At 39.4% G+C, this 26138-nt stretch overlaps 3 protein-coding genes across 3 annotated transcripts; all 3 read left to right on the forward strand.

The window, feature by feature from the left end:
• Positions 1 to 91: 91 nt before the first annotated feature.
• Positions 92 to 12878, forward strand: myo5c (myosin VC). Its single transcript, XM_077712144.1, has 40 exons — positions 92 to 421; positions 606 to 716; positions 788 to 959; positions 1023 to 1167; positions 1244 to 1400; positions 1467 to 1610; positions 2046 to 2127; positions 2207 to 2314; positions 2390 to 2496; positions 2600 to 2865; positions 2949 to 3030; positions 3096 to 3236; positions 3315 to 3437; positions 3846 to 3929; positions 4040 to 4171; positions 4241 to 4338; positions 4410 to 4496; positions 4568 to 4679; positions 4759 to 4970; positions 5043 to 5208; positions 5289 to 5435; positions 5501 to 5665; positions 6329 to 6422; positions 6567 to 6630; positions 6696 to 6970; positions 7059 to 7122; positions 7196 to 7276; positions 7713 to 7893; positions 7961 to 8054; positions 8136 to 8199; positions 8279 to 8447; positions 8514 to 8598; positions 8683 to 8778; positions 8837 to 8991; positions 9555 to 9644; positions 9710 to 9860; positions 10590 to 10875; positions 10976 to 11150; positions 11758 to 11838; positions 11915 to 12878. Exons 1-40 carry the CDS (start codon positions 395 to 397, stop codon positions 12065 to 12067), a joined length of 5226 nt encoding a protein of 1741 aa, XP_077568270.1. The 5' UTR covers positions 92 to 394; the 3' UTR covers positions 12068 to 12878.
• Positions 12879 to 13042: 164 nt separating this feature from the next.
• On the forward strand, positions 13043 to 17829 carry gnb5a (guanine nucleotide binding protein (G protein), beta 5a). Its single transcript, XM_077712143.1, has 11 exons — positions 13043 to 13335; positions 14291 to 14427; positions 14871 to 14912; positions 15214 to 15290; positions 15877 to 16009; positions 16093 to 16236; positions 16334 to 16425; positions 16503 to 16551; positions 16652 to 16748; positions 16824 to 16990; positions 17080 to 17829. The coding sequence occupies exons 1-11, from the start codon at positions 13200 to 13202 to the stop codon at positions 17089 to 17091; spliced, it is 1086 nt and encodes a 361-aa protein (XP_077568269.1). The 5' UTR covers positions 13043 to 13199; the 3' UTR covers positions 17092 to 17829.
• Positions 17830 to 18398: 569 nt separating this feature from the next.
• ap4e1 (adaptor related protein complex 4 subunit epsilon 1) lies at positions 18399 to 26086 on the forward strand. The gene is made up of 21 exons (XM_077712080.1): positions 18399 to 18713; positions 19200 to 19271; positions 19360 to 19483; positions 19854 to 19927; positions 20009 to 20130; positions 20251 to 20410; positions 20488 to 20654; positions 20733 to 20806; positions 20881 to 21003; positions 21084 to 21193; positions 21267 to 21406; positions 21917 to 22029; positions 22119 to 22237; positions 22500 to 22802; positions 22873 to 22984; positions 23073 to 23211; positions 23923 to 24157; positions 24278 to 24742; positions 25279 to 25472; positions 25545 to 25705; positions 25792 to 26086. The coding sequence occupies exons 1-21, from the start codon at positions 18573 to 18575 to the stop codon at positions 25950 to 25952; spliced, it is 3309 nt and encodes a 1102-aa protein (XP_077568206.1). The 5' UTR covers positions 18399 to 18572; the 3' UTR covers positions 25953 to 26086.
• The last annotated feature ends 52 nt before the right edge of the window (positions 26087 to 26138 follow it).

The raw sequence follows: 26138 nt of genomic DNA on the forward strand, positions 1-26138 counted from the left end.
AGCAACAGGTGAGAAGCTCCCGTCGGCAAAGTCAAGTTACCGAAAAGCACACGACATAATAAAATACACTTTTCAAAACAACAGCACTTATCCAAACATTCATTGCCAAATTGCACATTTCTCCTCCAAAACATGTTGCAATAAAATTTTATTATTTATAGATTAACAATGTTATATTTACCATCACACACGAACGGAAAATATACATTTAATTAAAATAATTTAAATATTATTTCGAAGTGCTAACCGGAATCCAAAGCTTTACTCCCCTTTTTTCCCACTAACTAGTTCTGTCATAGTTAAGTGGACCAGTGACAAGAAATGTCGGTAACTTAGAAAGTACAGTGATGAACCAATTTTCCAACATTACGGTTTAAAATCACTACGCCTAGACATGGCGTTAATTCAACTATACACACGGGTAAGTAAAACTTTCTATGCTATGGTGCACATTGTTAGATTCTTAATAACAGCTAAAACAGACATATGGAAACATTGCATACGAGATTGTCGCGACATGCGGATTAGTTTTTACTGAGTTGTAAAACCCATAATATTTGAACTGACAAATACCATCAACATTTTATCATTTCACTTCTCTACAGTACAACAGAGTGTGGATCCCAGATGACAATCATGTTTGGAAATCAGCAGAGATTGTCAGAGATTTCCATGATGGAGATCATATTTTACTCCTGCTCCTCGAAAATGGCACAGTAAGTAAATAAAATAAAATCATCAAATGAAATCACTCCACATTCACACCACCTGCAACTTTCCATCTAAGGAACGCAAGTACACCATTGACTCGTCGCCACTAGAACTCCCTCCTCTCCGCAACCCAGACATCTTGGTCGGGGAGAATGACCTCACCGCTCTCAGCTACCTCCACGAGCCCGCAGTCCTACACAACCTCAAATTACGTTTCTTAGAGTCCAGAATCATCTACACCTACTGTGGTAGGTTCCAAAGTAGAATCTTTGTCTCACCTGTGAAAACACTCAGATGATCTTCTCTCGCAGGCATCATCTTGGTGGCTCTAAACCCCTACAAGCAACTTCACGTTTACGGAGATGCCATTATTAAAGCGTACTCGGGTCAAAACATGGGTGACATGGACCCTCATATATTTGCGGTGGGGGAGGAGGCTTACAAACAAATGGCCAGGTGAATCTCACAGATTTGTTTGTACTTGAAACAAGAACCTTTTTTTTTTAATTTATTTTTTTGCTGTCTTGACTAGAGACCACAAAAATCAATCTATTATCATCAGCGGTGAGTCGGGAGCTGGTAAAACCGTGTCCGCTCGATACGCTATGAGATATTTTGCTGTTGTTAGCAAATCTGGTAGCAAGACCCAAATTGAAGACAAAGTGCTGGCATCCAATCCCATAACGGAGGTGAGAAACACCACATTTTTCTTTACAATATGATGCCGGTAAAACACAGCTGGATTTTTTGTCTAGGCCATCGGAAACGCAAAGACGATCAGGAACGACAATAGCAGCCGTTTTGGGAAATTCACCGAGATCAGTTTTGACAACAGGTATAGAATTATCGGCGCAAACATGAGGACTTACCTGTTGGAGAAATCCAGAGTTGTTTTCCAGGTATGACCACTTGATATTCTTCATTAATCCTCTACTACAGGTGTTAAAAAAAATTATATTTTATGTGGGCCACATCATAATTTTAGTTTCTGTTCTGCAAGCCATTGTGTCTGCCTGTTAGAGTTGCCTTGATTAATCGACTAACTCACAAATACTCAATTATCATACAAATAAGCGATTATTTCAATATTTGTGAATCATTTATGGATTTTATATATGCTCAGATACCTGCAGTCTGCTTTTTGGGGGGAACTACACCAATAAAAATTGTCCAATTTATCTTTTTTGAGTTTCTTAATTCCAAATATTGTTTTTTCACTTTAATAATTTACTATTTTTAAATTCTTTAATTTAAAAAAAGCAAAACGTTGGTTTTTACCATCTGGGCCTTGAGTTTGACACTTGTATTCTACTATATCACGTTGTTGTTTTCAGGCCGAATCTGAGGGGAACTATCACATATTCTACCAATTATGTGCCTGTGCACAACTGCCACAGTTCAAGGCACTCAAACTAAGTAAGAGTGGGAAGGTTTGATCCTAAAATCTCACTCATCAATATATTTTGGGTGATATTGTTGCTATGTTTCCCTTTAGTGAGTGCAGATGAATTTAACTACACGGGCATGGGTGGCAATATTATTATTGAAGGTGTGGATGACAGGAAAGCCATGGAGGAGACACAACAGACTTTTTCACTGCTGGGTAAACAATGCTTCAGATGGAAACACTAGTACTGTATATTATTTATCAAAACATATATTTTTGATTATTATTTAGGACTGAAGGAGGACTTTCAGTATGATGTCTTTAAAGTTCTTGCTGCAATTCTCCATCTGGGAAATATGGATATCAAGAGTACTGGTGATGATAGGTCATCAATTTCTGTGAGGCCGGTTTCTTTATTTTCTTCTTGCACTAAAAACACTAGTTTTGGCAGCCCTCCAAATTTTTGTATGATTTTTATGTTTTTTTATTTATTTATTTCAGCACAATGATTTATATTTGAACAACTTCTGTGAGTTACTGGACGTCCGTGCGGACGACTTGGTCCAATGGCTGTGTAATCGGAGGCTGGTTCTGGCGGCCGAAACGGTGGTGAAACCTCTGCCCAAAGATCGTGCGGTTAATTCCCGAGACGCCCTGGCCAAGCGGATCTACGCACATTTGTTCGACTGCGTCATTGATAGGATCAACAAAGCGCTGCAGGTCCCGGGGAAGCAACATGCTTTCATTGGAGTTTTGGACATTTATGGGTATTAAGAATACAAAATGAACCTTCTGATTCTGTAAAAATGGTCCTTTGTTCACCTAAATGTTCATGTTGTGACCTTTTTAGGTTTGAGACATTTGACATTAACAGTTTTGAGCAGTTTTGTATCAACTACGCTAATGAAAAGCTTCAGCAGCAGTTTAATTTGGTATGTATTATTTTTGCGATGCAATTTAACACTTGAGTGATTATTCAAATTTTCTTTTCTTTTAGCACGTGTTCAAACTGGAACAGGAGGAATACATGAAAGAAGACATCCCATGGACTTTGATAGATTTCTACGACAACCAGCCAGTCATTGACTTGATTGAATCCAAAATGGGAATCTTGGACTTGCTTGATGAAGAATGCTTGGTAGAAAAGACTTTGCTAAGTGACCTCTTCAATCCTTTTTTTCCCAAATACTCAGTCATCCTTTTTTTATTTTTCCAGTTTCCTAAAGGCACTGATCAGAGCTGGCTCCAAAAACTACACAACTATCATCACAGCAGTCCTTTGTTTGAGAGGCCTAAGCTATCCAATGAGAACTTTGTCATCCAGCACTTTGCGGACAAGGTATGAAACATGTTCGCATCAGTCCATTGCCAATATCCACCAAAAACTTGCACTATATTAGATTACATATTAATCTTTTTCAACATCAAAATCGAACCAACCTTGGTCGCTAAATTCTCCTTGTTCCCAATCAACAACCGCATAAAATCTCCATTGGCTTCTGTAGACTTTAATTTTGCACTTCAGAGCCACAAAAATATTCTTGATTGGTGAAAACGTTCTGACACCTCAAAAAAGGGATTGACACCAAATAAATAAGAAGCCAACAACAAGAGAAAAATCAACATATCAAAAACCAATAGGATATGGTCCAGAACTACACTAAAACCAATAGGAATTGAGTAAAAGGCAACAGAATCAATAATTACCAATTATCATCCTTAAATGGTTTGTCTTATTGCGAAACAGGTGGAGTATCAATGCAAAGGTTTTCTCGAGAAAAATCGAGATGCTCTTTATGAAGAATTGATAGAAGTGCTGAAAGTCAGTAAGGTAACTAAAAAAATAAAATGCCTTCCTACCATTTATACTACCTTGTAAACTTGTTTTAATTAGCATAGCATAGTGTAACATGCGGTTTCTCCTCTTGTTACTGTTCCCAGTTTGACTTTCTGGCCAAATTCTTCCAAGAGCAGGGCCACAGTGGTCCGAACAAAAAAGGTTTCCAAGTGAAGCCAGCCAGGCCTGCTGTGAGGCCGGCCAATAAACAGCTGAGGACCTCAGTCGGAGCCAAGGTGGTCCTATTCACCCTTTAACACCTCGCGTTGTGTTTTTGTAAGCGTGTTGATACATTTTCAATGTAGTTCTGCGGCTCCCTCTCTTTGCTGATGGAGACTCTGAATGCCACGACTCCTCACTACGTGCGCTGCATTAAGCCCAATGATGAAAAGCTGCCATTTGAGTGAGCAGTATTCAAGCTTTACATGGGCATATCTGTACATATTTGTTGGAAACTTGAGTGTTTGCTTTTAGATACGATTCCGGGCGGGTGGTGCAACAGCTGCGAGCCTGCGGAGTGCTTGAAACCATTCGCATTAGCGCCCAAAGTTACCCATCGAGGTGATCCACTTTGTCAAGAGACGAAATTTTTTTTCTAAAGTCACTTCAATGAACATCCTTTTCATTTTCAGATGGACGTACTTTGAGTTTTACAACCGATACAGCGTCTTGATGACCAACGAAGAGTCGAACATCAATGACAAGTTACAGACATGCAAATCTTTGCTCCAAAGGTTGATTCAGGTTGGATCGTCGATCGTGATTCCCAACTGATTCTGCAAACCTTACCCATGACACATATTTTGCGTTATGTTTTCCCCAGGACTCTAACCAGTACAAGTTCGGTCGCACCAAGATTTTTCTCCGAGCGGGTCAGGTAGCTTATCTAGAGAAGTTGCGCCTGGACCAACTGCGACAGGCTTGCATTGTCATCCAGAAATACGTCCGTGGGTGCATCCAGAGGAGGAAGTACCTCAACTTGAGACGGGCCGCCATATTGATACAACACTACGTCCGTGGCAAGAGGACTGTACGGTGAGTGGTTTTCCATTGTATTTTGAAATCCGCTCAAAGGTGCACATTTATAATACTGTTTCAAATTTGCAGAAAATCAGTCACCGCAGCAAACCTGAAGCAAGGCTGGTCGGCAGTGACTATCCAGAGGTACTGGAGAGGCTTCCGCATAAAGAAGGCATACCAAACGGTACGCTTGGCCATCATCACCATGCAAGCTTTTACCCGCGGTTGGCTTGCCCGTAAATCCTATGTCAAGGTCGGTAAAATGCCGCTTACTCGACGGTTTTAGCCAAAGTCCCGAGTCAACTTGAGACTTTGTCCGGCATCGCGGTTTAGTTGGTGGAAGCTCGCAAGGCCTTGGTCCTGCAAAAGTACGCCCGAGCGTGGCTCGCTCGGCGTCGTTTTACGGCCATTCGCCGACTGGTGCAACAAGTTCAGCTCTCCTTCAGGGTGGAGCAGCTCCGAAAGAAGAATGAGGAGCAGGTAACTCTCGTCTGAAGACAAGCCCTCAGAGAAGAATGAAACTAATCGCCCATGCTTAATCTCAGAGTAAAGAGAACCGTGGCTTGGTGGAAAGACTGACAAGCTTGGCCAGCTCTCATTCTCAGGCTATGGAGAAGATTCAAGTTCTGGAGACACAGCTGGAAAAAACAGCCAACCAAAAGGCATCCTTGGCAGCAAGAGAGAAGAAAGCTCAACAAGATACGTTGCTGGTCAGTCAGGTTTTATTGTAGTCTCTCTCAGAAACGTGACTGGACCACAAAGGATTAGCCTATTATCAGTTTTTTTTGAATACCTTATACATAGTTACTCCAAAATCTTTATAGTATAGTGTGAACCTCCATAATCCACAAGCATCAACTGGTTGCAACAAATCCAACTCCAATGGGGAGGACAAAAAAAATCTCCAACTTGAAGCCATACGAGGGATTTCAACGAAGGACTGCCCTGCATAGATCCAGATGTATGACCACCCTTGAGGCGCCGTCGATGTTTATCACTGTTTTCCACGTTTCCTGATAAAGACTGGTTGATCAGTTCACTACTAGCCAAGTCCAAGGCCAAGCAAGATCCATGGAAGCCTTTTAACGATATATTACTTCAGGGATGGCACCTGGAGTAGCGAGGTCATTAAATATTAGCAAACATCGGTTTGGCCAGCTTATTGTGCTTGTTGGCAAGATGCCATTTTGGAGCGTTTGAAAGCATCGGGTGTTGAGATATAATTATTGTATGCCTAGAATTTTAATGTTGACGGTAGGGCTGGGCAAATTTAAGATCAAGAATGTAGACCGAAACTTTTTTTAGGACGTTTTTTTTTTTTTTGTGATTGGAAAAAAAAGCTAAACAGAAAAACATCCTTTTTTTGACTGCAGAAAGTGACTGCGCTTCAAAGTGAAATTGATGGATTAATCACTGAGAAACAAGCCAGAGAGACCATGTTTGAAGCGTCCAACAAAGAGCAAAAAGGTACCCTTCCTATTTTAGACCCAGTGGTTCTCCGACATATCGCAGCAAGGTCAACCTAGTATGAGAAATTGGGCCAACAGTCACTCTTTGGCTGCTAATGCTGCTGTGGTATTTGTTAATGAAATTATTGATGTTCCCTGACAGAAACGTTTGATCGAATAAAGATTAATCTTCTGGAAGAGAAGGAAACTCAAGCAAGGATGCGAAAGTAAGATTGGTTTTGGCAAAACCTGGCAGCGGCCATCCAGAACTCACAAAATTTTGTGTCATTAGAATGGCTGAGAACAACCTTGAAATGGAGAGGCGGGACCACGAAAAGGAGCTGGGTATACTGAGAGACGAAATGAGAAATCTAAAGGAGGAGAGAGCTGGTCTTCAAATGAAGATTGAGGACAGCGACCACATGACAATTGACCTTCAGGATCAGGTGTCTCAGCTCACCAAACATGTCAAGGTCATTCCTGAGCTTCGCCGGGACCTCACCAACTTACAGAGTCAGAAGAATAGCACAGAGCGAAAGATGAAGCAACAATCAGAAGAAGCGAGAGGTACCCTGAGATTCTTAAACTCTTGATTTTAAAATTGATTTAAAACTTATTTAACCTATCAATTGTTGTGATTCTTGTTTCTTGGCAGCTAAGCTGCATGAAATCTCAAGACTACTTATTGGCAGTGTTGTTGAAAACGACGTGCTTTTGGGGTAACTGATCCATTGTTTGTTCCACGGGTTGTGTTCATGCCTTACTGAGGTTTTTTTTATTTTGTTTTACTAGGCTAACGGAGGATTGTCCCCAGAAAACATATGAAGCTGAAGACCTCCTGGCGGCATTCAGCGGATTAGAAAAAGTGACCAGGTCACAGTTATCCTTTCTAATACAAACCCTGGCAAAAATTCAGGAATCACTAGTTTCAAACGTCTGCTCAGTTGATTAACTGTATAGAAGAAGAAAAAAAGCCTGTTATTTGAATGAGCAAAAACTAAATTCATTTCAATGGCAACTTTCTGGTTTTAGGAAACACCCTAAAAAAAATGAAAAATAATTACAGTCAGCAACGTTTAATCTTTTCTACCAAGAATATGATGGTCACACAATTCAGTTCAAAAAGTGCCACGTGAGGGTAAAAAAAAGTAATGACCTATGCTAAAAAGGGTTAAGCCAAAGTTTTCTACACATTAAAAGAACTGAGTGCACATTCATCACAACTGGTGATTCCATCATGTTTTTTTCCAGGGTTATTGTCACTGTGAGACAAATGTCTTGACATGCATATCTGACGTTTACTTTACAGAACATTGGAGACCCATCGTAAAGAGCAGAAGGAAACCTATGAGTCTCAAGTAGAAGGCTTGAAACTGAAAATGGATTACCTCCAAAATGAGAACAGCAGGTTGCAAACACTTTTTACAGAGAATAATAACATTAATGAGAATATACGCCAGGAGGTGTGCCGGCTGAGCAGTGACAACTTGGTACGTTTCACTCTTTTTGTCAAGCATTCTGCAATAAAGGCAAACATTTATTCATATGTATTTTCAGGTTATACCGAATCTGAAAATTCAGATTTCAGAGCTTCTAAGACAGAAAAATGAGTGTGAGATTCTCATAGAAAATCAGAGAAAAGAGTTACAGGGTGAGTTTACATTTTTAATTAAGTTGGCCCTTTATATGTAATTAATTGGTTGATTTTTTTGGGGGGGGGGGTGATTTTAAGAAAAAGCCGACGGGATGAAAAATACCCTTGAAAAAAGGATCGAAGAAGAGAGTTCAAAGCGCAGGTAACATACATATCCAGATTGAAATCGGGTTCTTTTGGTCTTCTTGTCTTTATCATCAGTTCTTTGAACATTTTCCAAGGCACTTTGAGGAGCAAGCGGAGAAGCTGGATGAGGTGAAACTGGACCTTCAAGGTCAAATAAAAGACCTTGAAGAGGAGAAAGATCACCTGAGTAGACAACTACAGATGGAGAGAGATTCCAAAATTCGACTTAGACTTGAAGCCACGCAGTTATCGTCTAAAAATTTAGTAGGTGGAAATGCAAAAGGCTTCCATCAATGGCCATGGTATTAAACTCAGCTTATTTTTTTACAGGACTTACAGGAGCACCTTGATGACAAAGAAAGAGTCATTAAACAATTAGAGAATCAAATGATAAGCCTTGAAACAATACAAAAAGGTTCATAAAGTCTTTTTTCCAAGTTCAATGTAGAATGAATGATATTACTTCTGGTTTCAAAGTTCTATTGTGTGTTCCACACAGCTCAGAAAACCTCGTCACCACTTCCAAAGCATTATCTCGGAATGTTGGAGTACAACAGAAAGGATGAATCCCGACTCATTAAAAATCTGATTTTAGGTATTGGGTACACTTTTCTCATTATCGTTGCACATGATTGAAAATCCTTCTTTTGCAGACCTCAAGCCTAAAGGTGTGGCAGTTAACATGATCCCAGTTCTGCCCGCTTACATCCTCTTCATGTGTATACGCCACGTCGACTACCTCAGCGACGAAGACAAACTTCTGTCTTTGATGAACGCCACTATTACCGCTGTCAAAAAGATCATCACAGTGAGTTAAAGTTGTCTTAATGTGTCATGTTGCCAAGAACGGGTTCAAAAAATATACTTAACCATATTATATAGTACTACATATTTGGGTTAATTTACCAAATTGCTAAAAGAATAGCACTTATTGTGCTCAAGAACCTATTTACAGGTTTTCGAAAGGAATTCAAATTGAGTCCTGAACTAAAAATCAATAGTTTCTCTTATTGCTGTTCACTGTCATAGACACTGGTTTGCGCTCTCCAAATATACAATCAATTTTTTTTTTAATTCGAATTATACGTTGCACAAAGCGTGAAACTACTGGAAATAATTTCACCATCCCCTCAACAATGACAATAAAAATCATATAAAAACATATAGTGAAGAACTCAAAGGTTAGATAAAAAAAAAAACATTGCCTCTTACCTGAAGCCTATAGTAAATAATAGATTTCTTCTCATTTGATTTTGATCATTCAATGCTGAAATTATAACACATTTCCCCCAGGTTCTTGAATTATCTCGTGTGTACCCAGCATAATTTTTACCATTGAGACAAGTGAATAACTGAATGCCACTATTCCAGAATTACCCCAATGATTTGGCCTTGTTGTCATTTTGGCTGTCTAACATCTACCAGCTTCTCAACTGTCTCAAGCAGTACAGCGGCGAGGAGGTAAGATGCCCTTTTTTTGCGACAACAGTTGCTTCACTAACCTTTTGTTTGCTTCTTAACTAAAGGAATTTAGCAAACATAGCACTCCCCGTCAGGTGAACAACTGCTTGCAGAACTTTGATCTGACAGATCACCAGCAGGTCATCAGCGATTTGGCCATTTGTATCTATCACCAGTTTATCGCGGCAATGGAAAGGGCACTCACTCCTGCAATTGGTAGGAAACTAAGTAACAACAAAAAAGACTAAATAGTTAGTGGCGGTGTAAAAAAAACACAACAATTTCATGATGATACAATATTTGCTGATATTAAATGTTCTGCCACATTTAGGTTTTATTCAAGGGACTTAGATCAATGTGTCGTTCCAGTGGTACATGTATTATCATTGTTAGGGTTGTCTGAAGTATCCAAGCATTGATACTGAAATGTTTTTCCATTTTCCTTGTCAATACCAAACGAGAGTCAATGTGCCCCCCCCCCCCCCCCACCCCGGTATTCCAAATGACATAGTATACCAAGTACTGTAATTTTCTGACTATATGTCGCACCGAGTATACGTTGCGCCCCCTGAACAATACACAATGAAGAGTTAAAAACAACACATAAGTTGTCTTTTTGGCAAGGCCATTTTTTTTATTTGATCAGAAACCTAGAACAAACATATTAACGTAACAATAGTATATTGGAGAAGAACTTGCTGAATAGGCATCTCTTAACAAAAGGTTTCCCAAATAACTATAGAGACATTGCAGGCTGTCGGTCAGTGAGCAAAAAAGTACATAAGTCGCAGGGCCAGACAAACTCTGTAAAAAAGTGCAAATTATAGTCCAGAAAATACGGTAGTTGTTTGGGGTATCAATCTTGAGTTGAAAATTTTGGTATAGTGACAAAAGTCATTGTTACACACATTATAGTTATCATGCTAACAATACTTTTGTCCACAGTACCTGGTATGTTGGAGCATGAGACTTTGCAAGGGATATCCAGCACGAAGGCCAGAGGCTTCATTAAACGTTCCCGTAACAATAACGAAGACACGGAGACCTACACCATCTCCTTCATCATTCAGCGCCTCTCTCATTTTTACGTCAATATGATGCAACACGGAACAGAGCCGCAGCTCATTAAACAGGTGGTCAAGCAGCTGCTCTTCCACATCGGAGCGACCACCCTTAATAACCTGCTGCTTCGGAAAGACATGTGTTCCTGCTGGAAAGGAATGCAAATTAGGTTTGTCAGAGGGACGTTGTTATGAGCTCATCTCACGCTATCGAGGACAAATTCATTTGTACAAATGCGTTGAAGCACGGCTCCAATTTTGCTCCTGCAGGTGTAACATCAGTTTCCTGGAAGAGTGGCTACAGGAGAAAGAGCTGCAAAACTGTCATCTTAAAGACACGCTTAAGCCGTTAGCTGAGGCGGCTTGGCTACTACAGGTCAGAAAGTCCACCGATGAGGATGCCAAAGCCATAACCGAGAAATGCACCGAGCTCAACACGGTTCAGGTATCCTTTCCCGTTCTTTCTGTAACATTTTCTAAACTTAACACACAATCTAATACATGGGTCACCTCAGAATTGGAAGACATCCATTAAATTTTCATTGGAACATATGTTTTACTAAACATAACAACAACACTGCTGAAAAAAAGCAGTGAATCACAAGATATGCTTGACTTGATCTCATTTCAATTGTTTTCCAAAAGAATAGGTTGAACAAATGCATGTCCAGGCTACTATTTGTTTTTCTTATGCATTTTTCTTATAAACCTTGATATGCATAGGATTAGGGTTCTATCTTTTTTTTGACAAATTTAAATCAGTATGTTTGAACTTTAGCCCAACAGTAACAGCTATCTAAACCACTCCATTCTACTCCTGGAAAAAAACCTAACATTAATATGAATTTACATCTGTTAATTGCAACCCTATTACTCGGACTATGCTAAATGATGTAAACAACAAGTTATTAATGGAATAAAAAAAACTAATCAAAATGTTTGATAATTTATCAAATATTGAACCATACTTGGTAAAAATATCATCAAAGTCAGGGCTTATTTTTCAACAATTTTCAATCCATAATGTTTCCCAATTCTGGACTGTCCCACAGATCGTCAAGATTTTAAATTCCTACACACCCATCGATGGTTTTGAGAAGAGGGTGGCTTCGTCGTTTGTGCGTAAAGTTCAGGTATGGTTCAAGAACCAGTTGTAACCTCACTTAAACAAGCACTGCCTCGTCATCCTCATCTTCCTCTTCGTTGCAGTCGCTTCGACAAGATCACGACAGCTCGCCACAGCTGATGATCGATGCCCATTATCGTTTCCCAGTTACGTTTCCCTTTTGTGCCTCCTCACAGGCTTTGGAGCTCTTGCAGGTTCCCAATAGCCTTCACCTGGAATTTCTTACAATGATCTGACGTAGGGAGACCTTGTCTTTTTAATCTTTTAATCACCTTTTTCTAATACTACCAAGTAAGTGTTGAACCAATTCTTGGTGTGTATTATACTGTTCTCAGAAGGTGTAGCACGAGGCTCATTGAAATGAAGAAAAAAGGTGCCACTACTGTTTTAAAATTAGCTTTTCTCCATTAGTTTACAGATAGAAAAACATAGGTGTACAGATAAAACAAAATTCAAATGGAACAATATACATATATATCCCAGATTTAATATGCTTTTAAGGACATCAATTGAGCTTGATATTTTTGTTTCTATAGTTTTTTTTCCCCTACATCTTTCCATTACTCTAGTTCAAAATCTTCGTATTTTAAACTCATCTCTGCCTTTCAAATACTAATCATTGATTTAATTACTTTAATAATTTTTGGGTGAAGTACAATATTTTTACAGTAGCAGTATATTTATCTTTAAAACACTAAACATTTTTCTTGGGTTTTTGAAGGAGGGTAATAGAATCATAATCGATTCATTTCTTGGGTGTGTGTTGTTTCAATTTTGAATGTGGTCATGGAGAAAAAATATTTTCCTGTAAATTTTAGATTACTGCAATAAATTTAAAAAAATCTAATGATTAACTCTTTTAGTTACAATTAGTAGCAAGTGTTCTTAGATAATTTTGCTCACATTTTTTAACCATAGGATAAGCATTGACAACCAGTCCTGTGAGGTGTTCAGAAAACAAACAAATGTATTTACTCTTGTATTTAGTGATATTTAGTTATTAGTGATAACTTAAATACAACTGAACCATAATGGAGCCCAAAAAATGATCACTTTCCCTATTTAAAAGGTTAACAAATAATAAGTAAGTAATGGATTGACGTTTATTCTCTCCTTCTTTCCTAAGTAGATATATACTGCGGTACACTAGCCAGTATTCCAGAGAGAATAATATACGAGCATCCTCTTCCTGGACTCCAGTGCACTGTAGCATCCTGGTCCTGTGACGTCAGGCCAGCAGCATCAGCTGTTAGCCTTGGATGCGCGTGTGCGTGTGTGTCTATGTGTGTTTTGTGTGCGTTTGCGTGTCACTGCTTTAAGCCTTTTCGCTGCCCATCGCGGCCCCGCACAAAGGTCTAAAATCCATATATGAGATCCCCTCCGCTCCCTGAAATGGCCACGCATGAGGTACAGCTCAGCGAGACTCTGGCGCATCTGAAAACGGAGTCGGATTCCCTCAAGTCCAAGCTCGAGGAGGAAAGAGCTAAGCTGCACGACGTCGAGCGTGAGTACCGAAAAAATGGAGAGGCCGACCGATCGCGATTGAGCGACCGATCGTTCGGTCGCTCGCCGTTTATATGACAAATCTGAGCAGATGTTTGTTATTCCCAAATGTCTTCTTTTTTTAGGCCTCGCTTTGTTTTTTTGTTGTTTTTCCCCTTCCTACCCACTCGTGTAGCATCCAAACATGCCCTTCTGCAGCAACATCAACGTTAAAAACAGGGATTTTGGATGCCATCATGTTGCGTGTAAGATGCTTTTTGAGGATGAGGGAAGGGTTAGGCACCAAAAAAAATAACTGCGGATTAACCGTTCAATGATGTCAAATTATCAACCATAATTTTAAAAGCATTGGGAAATCCATAAGAGCATCAAAATAACATTAACCCATTGACGCCTGAAATTATAGTGAACTCTGTCAATGCCATTGAGGATGCTAGGCATCTAATAATGTGGCGTCCAATCGTACTGCTGTGAATTGAAAAGAGTTTGGCACAAGTAGACGTCCAATCCACTTGAAGTACCGTATTTTCCGGACTATGAGTTGCACTTTTTATTTTTTTGCTATATAGTTTGGCAGGGCTTACGACTTATATATGTATCTTATGTTTTTCACTCTGACCGACAATGTTATGTTGTGTTTTTTAGGCTATTGTAATCTAAAATACTGTTAATGTTAAAATCACTGGTGCCTATTTTGTCTGTTCTTCCCTAATAGGCTATTTTAGTACTTTAAAGTATAATGTTTGTTCTTGTTTTTTAATAAATGTAAAAGAATAATAATAATTTGGTGTCGAGTGCTGTCAATGGCAGCAAATGAGATAAATGTAAATTCAAGCATCCAGGAATTAAGCTATACTATATATATATTCATCCATTAGCTGCAGGCCTAATGCAGTTTTAATCCGACGCTAGATGTGAATCATGTGAAGCTTTGATTGCAATGTGTGTGCGTTCAGTGCATCAAGTGGCCGAGAAGGTGGAGGGCCTGGGTCAGTTTGTCATGAAGACCAGAAGAACTCTGAAAGGACATGGAAACAAAGTTCTGTGCATGGATTGGTGTAAGGATAAGAGAAGGATCGTCAGCTCCTCCCAGGTCACGCACACGCCTCCAACACATGACTATTCTGCATTTTTTTTTGACTCATAGATCATTATATTAGTCAAAGTTTTAAAAAAAACACAGAGTTTGCTTATTCTCCGGGCCAATGTGGCTTTTGTCTGGGTACTTAGGTTTCCTCCTACATGCCAAAAACTGATTGGACACTCTAAATTGTTGTAGGTATGAGTGAGAATTGTTGTCTTTTTTCTCTTTGTGTCCTGTGATTGGCTGGGGACCAATTCAGGGTGTCCCCTGCCTGCTACATGTAGATAGCTGGGATATGCTCCAGCACCCCCTCCCAATATGACCCCTGTGAGGCAAAGCAGTATGAAAAAAGAAAACAATTTGTAAAATTTCATTTGCTGAGCCGAGTTTGGAAGACAGTCAAATGAATGAAAATATGAATCCAACTTTTGTGCTTGTCTCTCAATATGCAGGACGGCAAAGTGATTGTGTGGGACGCCTTCACCACCAATAAGGTAACTACTATTGGGTTTTTTTTTTTTTTTTAACATAGCGTACTAAATAAAACATGAATCCTCTTTTATGCTGTGCTGGACATTACGGATGTCCTTAACGATTCTTTAGCTCTCAGCTCTTAAAATAAAATCCTTTTGTGACGCAATGTTTTTATGGAAAGTGCTTTAGGGCTAAATAGAGACCGTTGCTTTGTTTATCTGTATTGCTTGAAGTGAATCGAGCCGTGTTTCATGTTGTGGTTGCGACAGACATTGTTTTTGATGCACTCACACAAGCAGCTTTTGTTTTGATGTTGATCAGGAGCACGCCGTGACAATGCCTTGCACCTGGGTGATGGCATGCGCTTACGCCCCATCCGGCTGCGCCGTAGCTTGCGGGTGAGTGAGCCACTTTTTGTTGTTGTTGCGCTAAACAAGAACTGCTAGCATTTGGGTAGAGCTTCTGATGGACTGTTTTCTTGTGTAATGTTGCACAAAGGACACATCATCCATTCATTCCTTTTGTATAGCCCTTGTCCTTCCTCATTAGGAAGGAGGCAGCCTGGAGCAAATGCCAGCCAATCACAGGGCCTGTACTGACAAACAAGCATTTAAGCTCAGATTCACACCAATGGACACTTTATAGAGTATTCAGGGAATCAAAAGCCGGCTGGAAGCTTACAAAGCTTTTATTTTGTAATCTTTTGCCTCTCCCTCACCAAGCATAACAACTGTATGTCTTATCTACTGTTTCATCCTACAAGATGACCCCTGGAAAATCAGACTGAATTCAGTAAATCATTATTGTTCTCTCAATAGTTAACTTTCATCATAATCAATATTCCTTCTAAGCTGCACGCGTCTGCACTACTCTAGGTGGTGCAAAAAGAACAATTAATGGCTATATATTGGCCGATCTTGGCAAAAGTCCACATAGAAGTTTGTCCCCTTGGGGAATTGCTTTTCAATTGTTATTCTTTCCCAGTGGCCTGGACAACAAGTGTTCCGTGTATCCTCTGTCCTTGGACAAGAACGAGAACTTGGCTGCGAAGAAGAAGTCAGTCGCCATGCACACAAACTACTTGTCCGCTTGTAGCTTCACTAACTCGGACATGCAGGTGACATTGCCCAACTGTCCAATAGGTCTCCAAATAACTTGTTTTCACACCAACAATTGACCTCACTGATTTCTCGCACAAAGATCCTGACCTCCAGCGGGGACGGCACCTGTGCATTATGGGACGTGGAGAGCGGCCAGTTGCTGCAGAGCTTCCACGGTCACGCAGCAGACGTGCTGTGTCTGGATTTGGCGCCATCCGAGACTGGAAACACTTTTGTATCAGGGGTATGAAATTGTTTTGAATCAATAAGTTCTTGTTTTGGGAGGGGAAACTACCATTTGAATATGGTCACACTGGTTCTAACACGGTTGTACTTTTTAGGGCTGCGATAAGAAGGCAAACGTGTGGGACATGCGCTCGGGACAGTGCATCCAGTCGTTTGAAACCCACGAATCAGACATCAATAGTGTGCGGTGAGTCACAAAATGATTTGAAAGTGACCGTTATTGTTTTCAAGAAAATTGGAATATTGACTTGGCTCTCCGAATAGTTACTATCCCAGCGGAGATGCATTTGCTTCGGGCTCCGATGATGCTACAGTAGGTATTTTAGCTGATTTTAAGGGCAGTTACTAAAAAAAACTAAAATAGATTTGTCAATAATTTAAATTTGTGGAGAATATTTACGCTTTATTTCCAGTGCCGCTTGTATGACTTGAGAGCAGACAGAGAAGTAGCTATCTATTCCAAAGAGAGCATCATATTCGGGGTATCAAGTGTGGATTTCTCCCTCAGTGGTAAATATTGGGTTATTTTTTGGGGGTCTTTTGACGTAAATGCACCATCAACATTTTGGCACGTCTTTTTCCCAGGCCGACTTCTTTTTGGTGGCTACAATGACTATACCATTAACGTCTGGGATGTTCTGAAAGGAACACGCGTGTCTATTCTGTTCGGGCACGAGAACCGTGTCAGTACGTTGCGGGTGTCGCCGGACGGGACGGCCTTTTGCACGGGCTCCTGGGACCACACTCTTCGGGTAAGATGAGGAGTGTTTTCTTTTCATTCTGGGATTTTCAATGTTGTTTTCTTTTTTAACCTAACTGACACCCTTTTTTTTGCTTTCAGATCTGGGCTTGAGGACTCAGATCCAGATTAACCAAGTCAGACAGAATAGAAAGTCTTTCCGTCTGCTAACGTACAATCACAGAGATGGACTCTCACTTTGTGGTTGTACATATCAAGAGAATTGTTTGTACTTTAGTCTCACGTCCAGGTTAAATTAACATATCACTGAGAACAATTAAGCCAAATGACACCTTCCTATCATAGTTTGATTGGATAAGAAGAGACTGCAAAGAAGGACCTAAGATTACGATAAAAGATGTGAAATGTACTATTTGGTGAATAAACAACACTTGTAGTGAATAGCATTGTAGAATAGAAGTGACACAATAAAGTGATGTGTTGTATGTGCCACATAAAAGGCATTGTTTATTTATTACTAGCTGTTTTGCACAAAATATATGATGTAGGAAATGAAATTTGAGAATGAGGAAATACATATTTGAATGATTTTGCTGATGATGTGCAATATACAGTGTTATGTAAGTGCAAGAAAGCAAATTGATATCCATAACCTGGTCTTCTGGTGCATCTTGCATTCATGAAAGAGAATAAACTGCCAATATTATAGAAAACAAAGCACATGAAAGAAGCTCTACTTATGATATATAGTTTTCCTTCCTAACTCTGAGTTTTGTTCCCAATCATGTAAACCAGAGATGCTCAATGTGCATATTCTGACACCCTGTATATATACAGTGTGTGTGTGGTCACTGCTAGATATCGAAATGCTAATAAATGGAATGAACTCATTTCCATGCAGTTGTCCAATTGATGTAATTTCATATTAACTGTAATTATTACTATTGTAGTTTAGTGTACAGTTATACAATTGACTGTTGATCAAAAATCAACCCAATAAACTGCATTTGAATATTACAAGTGTGTAAAAGTTCTTATCTGATATATTGTTTTATTTTTGGGTGACCAGTTGCATACTAAAATCATTCACCTGACAATTTTCCAATAATTCTGATTTCAAAATAAATTAATGACATATTTATTGCAAAAGAAAGAATAATAATAAAAGGGAACGTGCTATAGAGCAAATTTTTAAATGACCTTAAAGTTTTGAACAGTTGTGAATACAATAATATCTGGAATGAAATAATTCAATTAAATTTAAATAATTTAACTAATAAATCAAATACTACATATGTTTAAATAAATACATAAACTAAAAAAACATATGTGAATGAAATTAATGTAAATGTCATTAAAACTGGCATTACTTAATTAAAATGCCAGCTCTTGGTATAGCGAATATTGTTACACTAGGTGTTATGAATAAAGTTAGTGTCAAATAAGGATATGACGTGGAGCATCACAACAATGGCCGCTTGCCTATTCTGCATTTTTCTTCCTGTGCTATTTTAAAGCACTGCACGCATGATATTATCCGCCTGCGTGTCACTAAAGTGACCGAGATGGATAGACTTATTAATAGTGTCTTATAGGAAGCGAGACAGCTTGCGATCCCGCTTTTTGTGGCCAAAATGAGCGACGTAGTGGAGAAAACCCTGACAGCCCTACCGAGCCTCCTATCTTTGGATTCTCAACCGGGTCCTACGAAGCTGTCTTCTACCTCCAAACTGGGAAACCTCATCAGAGGAATTACAGAATTGACGTCTAAAAATGTGAGTTTGCTTTTCGTCCAATCTTTAATAAAACCAGCTCCTAACTTAACGCCGATTGCAGCTAAATAACTCAGGAATTTCAATGTCGATGTTATGAATTTAATGAGTGCATTTCCTAAATTGAATATCATCTTTTTAAAGCAAAAACAAAACTAAGATGAACCCGTTTAAAGCTCCCCAAAGTAGAACTTAAGGCATGTAATTATGCATCTTTTCTTCAAAAAGTAGGGAAAAAATCTACATATTTTCTTCTTAATGTAATATTTATTATTTTCAAATAAAAGCTACATATTATGCATAGACATATATAACAACAAAACATGATTCATCTAGTGGCTGAGTAATCATCAACTATCAAAATATTTGTTTGTGGCAGCCGATTCGTACACTATCATTACTATCTGATGAGAATCATGACTTTAGATTAATTCCTTCCTGAATTGTTAATTGTTAAAAATGTTTAATTATTACTTTGATCCTCTTTAGGATGAAGAGAAACTCATTCAACAAGAACTGACTTCCATCAAAGATCAAGCATCATCACCCAACACATCCATGGTTGAGTTCTTTCAATCTCCTCTTTGGCCTTGTGTGATGGCACCTTCAAGTGCAAACTTGAATTTTGTTGTCACGTTTCACTCTTCAGCGGCAGATGAAGGAGATCATGGTGCGAGCCATCTACTGTGAAATGTTGGGGTATGAGGCTTCCTTCTGCTATATTCATGCCATCAAGTTGGCCCAACAAGGAACTGGATTGGAAAAGAGAGTCGGTATGTGTCTTACTATTGCTCAAAAGATGTTTCTCGTTCATCTATTTCGTCATTTTTATTGAGCTAGTAAGTAACTGGCTAACTAGAAAATGGGAATGCAAACTGTAGCTTTATGCTTCTTAATAGTAACTATTCTATTACTATTTGTGTAAAAGCCAATGTGTTAAAAAACAGTGTTATTTTTTTTCAATTGACCTTTCCTCAAAGTGGCATGACACTTTACAGTAATGACAGAATAGATATATTTATTGGTGCAATTTTGATTACCATTTCAATACTGATTTGGCGCTACACTGCCCTCCTGTGGTCACGTTATGGAACGTGTGACAAGCAACCTTGTGAAACTTTCCACTATATTTTGGCATTGCAGGTTACCTCGCTGTGGCCTTGTTTCTGAATGAAAGTCATGAGCTCCTTCTACTACTTGTAAATACTGTCTTAAAGGTCTGTGTTTTTTTCCTTCTCTTCTTTTAACCGATAGACTGTTTTATCATGTCATTTTCAAACTGTTTTTTTATGCTTTAGGATCTCCAGAGCACAAACCTCATTGAAGTGTGCATGGCTCTAACTATTGTCAGCCAATTGTTCCCCAGAGATATGATCCCTGCAATTCTGCCTCTTGTGGAGGAAAAGCTCACTCACCCCAAGTGATTTATGTTTTTTAAATTTTTCTTAGTACAATATTTTGAGTGCATTTGCATGGTTGTGTGTCATAAAGATCAGCGTTTTGGGACTGTCTGAATTTTCCTGGTGACCTTTTTCAACAGAGAAATCATTCGACGGAAAGCAGTCCTGGCGCTTTACAAATTTTATCTCATCGCACCAAATCAAGTTCAACACATCCACAACAAGTTTCGCAAAGCTTTGTGCGATAAGGATCCAGGGGTTATGACAGCATCGCTGCACATCTACTTACAGATGATCAAAGTTGGAGATTCAAATTTGAACAAACAAATGGAAGCATTTTGATTGAATTTCATTCATCTCACTTGTTTTTTTTTTAGGAAAATTCAGAGGGTTACAAGGACCTGACGGCCAGTTTTGTCACCATTTTGAAGCAAGTGGTGGGTGGGAAATTGCCAATGGATTATAACTATCATAGTGTTCCTGCTCCCTGGCTGCAAATTCAGCTTCTTAAAATTTTGTCTTTACTTGGCAAAAATGACAAAAGGTTAGTCAACTATTTTGGACTTCTCATGTGATAGCTAATATGACATTTTTATGTTTTTTTTTTTTTTTTTTGTTACAGTACAAGTGGGATCATGTATGATGTCCTTGACGAGTCTTTACGAAAAGCGGAGATGAACCATAATATCACTTACGGTATTACGTATTTGAAATAATAGGATTTCATCTTGTTCGGATTTTTCATTATTTCCTCATCTCTCTTTGGCCAGCAATTTTGTATGAGTGCGTCAAGTGTATTTACACAATTCACCCTAAAAGTGAACTCTTGGAAAAAGCAGCAAAATGTATTGGCAACTTCATTCTATCGTCAAAGATTAACCTGAAATATATAGGTGAGGAGAAAAGTGCAGCATGATTTTCAGATGTTTTTTTTCTTCTTCTTCTTGAATTTAATTTATCTGTGGTGGCGCAGGTTTGAAAGCTCTCACCTACGTGGTCCAGCAGGATCCTAAACTGGCCTTGCAGCATCAGATGACCATCATAGAATGCTTAGATCATCCCGATCTCATCATCAAACGGGAGGTGAGCCTCGAGGGTGGTTTCCTTGCGTGTCTGCTCTCTCAATTTCACTGAATATCTTCTTCTCGGTGCGTAGACATTGGAATTGCTTTACAGGATCACAAACGGCAAGAATGTCACTGTCATTGTGGAGAAGATGCTGGATTTCCTGCGCAGCAACAAAGATGACTACACCACCATTGACTTGGTGGGGAAGGTGGCAGAAGTGGCTGAAAAATATCCTTTTTTTTCCAAAAATAGTCTCGATCGGGGTGCAAAACAACAGTAATCCTTCTTCATAGAGGGTCAAGTGAAACGGACGTGTATTGCTATTCATGACAGCCAATGAGTTAATACCAAATATTTTCCTATAGGGTGTGCGTTTTTTTCCCTTCCCTTTTTTTCAATATAAAAGGGGTAGATCATTAAATTTTAACTATTTACTGTGTCTTAATATTAATTAATTAATGTGTTATTCTCATTATATTGTAATCATTAATTTTTAAATTAAAAATAAACTCTTATAGTCTATGTTTTCATGAAATTTTCCCAGTTATTTTTAATACATGAAAAACATAATCATAAATAAAAAATGTGTATTTAGCCCTCTAACTTTCATTGAGATCTACAAAAAAAAGGAATTACATTTAATTTACTTTAGTGGGCCACGCTAAATGATGGAGCAGGGCGCTTAGTTTCAAATAGACATGCATCATGAAAAATGGCTTTTCCTATGAAACATTCCACATATGCACCTGACAACAAGTGGTTTATTGACACAATGAACACTGTGTTTGCACTAAGTGGAGACTTGATGCAACCAGACATCCCCAACAACTTCCTCAAACTCATCTCAGAAGGTCAACATCTTATGATATCATCATTTATTTTCCTTTGTTGTCATGTCGTCAATGGTATTACTCAAATTCCTTGTTTCAAATATCTCCAGGATTTGAAGGTGGAGAACAAGACAGGATGTTGAGGCTTTTTGCTGTCGATTCTTATGTGTCTCTACTTCAAGAAGCACCTTGTAAGCTGCCTCAGCGCTTCCTCCAAGTGATCAGCTGGGTGATTACAATTTTGATGTACCGTATTTTCACGACTATAAGGCGCACTAAAAGTCTTACATTTTCTCCAAAATAGACAGTGCGCCTTATAATCCAGTGCGCCTTATATATGGTAAAAATGTCATTCATTGAGGGTGCGCCTTATAATGCGGTGCGCCTTATAGTCATGAAAATACGGTAGTTATTTCAACGCTGTAATTTCATTAAACACTACTGTCAAGAAGACAAAAAACCCCACTAATAGTCTGGTGTTTGTGTTTCAGGTTCTCGGTGAATATTCCCATTTGAAGGAAGATCTCAAACCGTCCACCCTGGTGAGACTTTTGGCCAATATTCTGGACTTGAAGGAGGCCAGCAGTGAAACCAAGAGCTGGGTCCTCTCAGCCATGACCAAGCTCTGCGAGAAGGAGACGGAAACGTCTTTGCTTCGAGATATTTCTGAAACATACGGTAGCTCCTTGGACACGGTGCTGAGACAAAAGGCTCAGGAACTGCAGAGCCTCCACTCAAATCCTGATCTGCGGGCCAAAGTGCTACCACGAAATGCCTGTGTCCAACCTCTGGAGGTAACAACTTTGCAATTTGCAATCATTACTGTGACGTGTACGATTAAACCACAATTCTATGTATCTCCAGGTGGATTCCTCACTATCATTTTTGGACCAATATGTGTCGGAAGCGCTGGCTGCTGGCGCCGCTCCTTACAAGTCACCCCATCAACGACAGGAAGAGATTAGTCAGGCCAAAGGTTGGGGATGACTAACAAGTGTGTTAAACATCTGACAGGGGTCTGAAGAGCCTTGTTTTCACACAGCGTGCTTTTATTTCATCCTCAGGTTTAAGCCTGGATCCCTACAGCCTCTCGCTACCTATCACCATGTCGTCGTGCACTATAGACGAGCGACAGTCTCCCACCATACCCTCAGTCAGCTCCGGTCTGTCAGGTGACAGTACTGATCCTTCACATAAGACATGGTTTGTAAATCCACCTCCTTTCTTTCAGAAATGTGCTTTTTAAACTCGGAAAACTACATTTAGCTTTTTAATTTATTTTTGCTTGTCTCAAATACACTTTGGAAATCTCAAATAATCATTTTGGGGCTGTTTTAAGACAGCAAGTCTGAGCCAAAATTTCAGGCAATTGTGACACAAAATATGTTCAAGTGTACTTAAATGTCGGTCCTTCTCTTTGAATAACATCGGAACGAAAGGAACCACTTGTTTTAATTGCATGGAAATTAGACTTTAGGACTCATTAGTACTTGAGCGCTGTTAAGAAAATCTAAAGAAAAACTCTTGAATTGAACCGAGATTTATTTGGACCATTCATTGGCCCCATTCTATTTGTTCGTAGATGGGAAAAGACTGCTATTTAAATAACAACATGACATGTTATAGTAAAAGTAGTATTTGGAGTTACAAGATGATGCAATTTTTGGAGGAATTATGTGGGAATGCACCAATTCTTACCTTTTTTCCCCCAAAAAGTGAATGGTTATTGTAATATGTTAAAATTGGAATACTAAAAAACAAGGGAAAAGAAAGGTAATGATGTAACACTGGTATTTCAATGTGCCAGTAGAATTTTTTTCACAATGTTTGGGGAGAAAATATGCTATAGTAAAATATAAGGAAAATATTTCATTAAAAAATACAAAGCCAATTTTCTGATCTTCTCTATTCCAGTACCGCAACTCTGAAGCTAGATAAAGTAAAGCGAGTGTGGGGGAGGGATGGCTACCTGGCTCAGAAGGAGACAGCAGAAGAACCTGCCAGTGTTGAAGTGCCCAGTCCGGTCCACTCATCTGGCCAGATTGGCATCTCGCAGAACCAGAATCCAACGCCGGTTGCCGATCCAGAAAAACAGCAACTGGCGTCTTCACTGTTTGTTGGCCTGGGTGCCCAAACGTCTTTGTCCTCGGTGAGCTGACAAACGTAAACCTTGCATACTATTACTTTGTAAAGGCAAAATTTAACTCAACATACAGCATTTTAATTACCACCTTTTCATTTTAATTCAAGACTCTTTCTTTTTAAACAGATGGGAAAACCTGGAGAAAAATCCAAGCGTTCCAGAAAAAAGGCTCACGATAAGGTTTTGTCCTTAGAAGTAAGCGAGCAAACATCCGACTCCAAAATCCCTGTTCCCAAAAGCATCGATCACCTGCTTTGTAACGACTCGCTGGACTCCAACATGGACCCAGAGCCACCCTCACACTCACCTACACATAGCAGTGACCCTACGGATGAGCCTATTGACAATAGTTTAATAGAAACGGAAGAAGAAGTCAGAATAAAAGACTCATCTCTTATTTCTCATCTCCCTGCTGACTATATTGAGTCGACACGTTCCGAGATCACTCCTTTGTGTTCCTGCGACGGCATCCATCTCTCCGCCTGCCATGTGAACAAAGACGAGTGTTTGCTGCTGGTTCTTCTTATTTCTAACTCCACGGAGACGGATATACAACAGTTACTTCTGCAAGTGTCCTCAGAGGATGTTGAGGTAAATTAAGAATGACATCTACTTTTTCTTTTTTTTTTTCAGGTTCAACCCATTGGCTTGCTATTCAATAATTATTCGCAATAGACATCCAATTCATTTTAGACAACTGGGGCTGCCAGTATGTGATCCTATTTCAATTTAATGGCAGCCAGATCTGATTGGTTTTGTCATTACAATAAGTGGATTTTTTTTTTTACAGTGTCAAATAGGACGTGGGTGGTAAATAGGCCCAGCTGGCTGCCAGATTGCTATAAAAAGCGTTCCGGAACAGAACTTTGAAAAGGAACAATGGGGCTTAATTGTTAAAAAAAAAGACTTAAAGTAGGACTGGGCAAAAATTACGAATTTCAACTACGTATTCATGTGACCACTTTGCGATTCATCCCAATTTTATCCACACAATGCAGTAATCTAATGAAAAATGGTAAATAATGTAGGTTTTGGATTTTCCTTGTGCTATTTAAAAAATATAATTTCTATAATATAAATTTCTATAATTATTATATTAAAGTTGTGTTATTTTCCCTATCAACCAGCTATCTTGTGTTTCTGAGAGCCCTGTAGAGGAGTTGAGATGTCACCAAGTACAAGTGTTTCAATACTCGCTAACTGTCAAGAAGCCTTCAGTTCACCTTCAAGTATCTGGCCAAGTTTCTTTCAACACGCCTGATGATAGGACTCCTCGCACAACCGAGTTCTCATACAAACTGACTCTTCCATCATTCATCAGGTGAAACAATAGTTACAAAGTACTCATGAATTACTCTCGTATTTCAACTAGACTGCGTGGTTTTCTTCTCAGGCCTTTCAAACTGACCTCAGGGGAGTACGGCACAATGTGGCTGGCCTTCTCTAACGACACGCAGCAGAATTTGACCCTCGTTGCCGACGTCCACGATTCTCTGAGAGCCACACTTGAAGTTATGGAGAGAAAACTTCACCTTCATGTGGTGGCCATCATAGGTAATAATAATTAGGACTGAAGCGACTTTTTTTGATGAATCTGGATACCCTTTCAAAGTGTCTTCTTTTTGGTTTGTTGCCTATAGGGACGGAGGCCATCGTGGCCTGCCGGGTCCTCCCCGATCTGCCGTGTTTGATGCACTGTCGAGTGCACGGCGGATCGTTGGCCGTGTGGTTGCGCTCTCCCCTCCCAGACTTGCCGGATTGCCTACTCTACTACTGTCAAAGAGCCCTGCAGGAACTATGAGCAAGGGACATCGCCGAGCTGCATCAGCTCACCAGAGGAAAACGGTAAAAACGTTGAGAGCGGTTGTATCTGCATTACAATGACTATCGCACGTTAAGTGGACTATATACAGTTAATGGCATTTTTAAAGTCTTAATTCATAAACACGAGAAAAGTATGTGACACTTCATACAGGGTCAAATTAAC

This window comes from Stigmatopora nigra, chromosome 2, assembly GCF_051989575.1.
Source record: "Stigmatopora nigra isolate UIUO_SnigA chromosome 2, RoL_Snig_1.1, whole genome shotgun sequence".
In the NCBI taxonomy this organism is placed as follows: Eukaryota; Metazoa; Chordata; class Actinopteri; order Syngnathiformes; family Syngnathidae; genus Stigmatopora; species Stigmatopora nigra.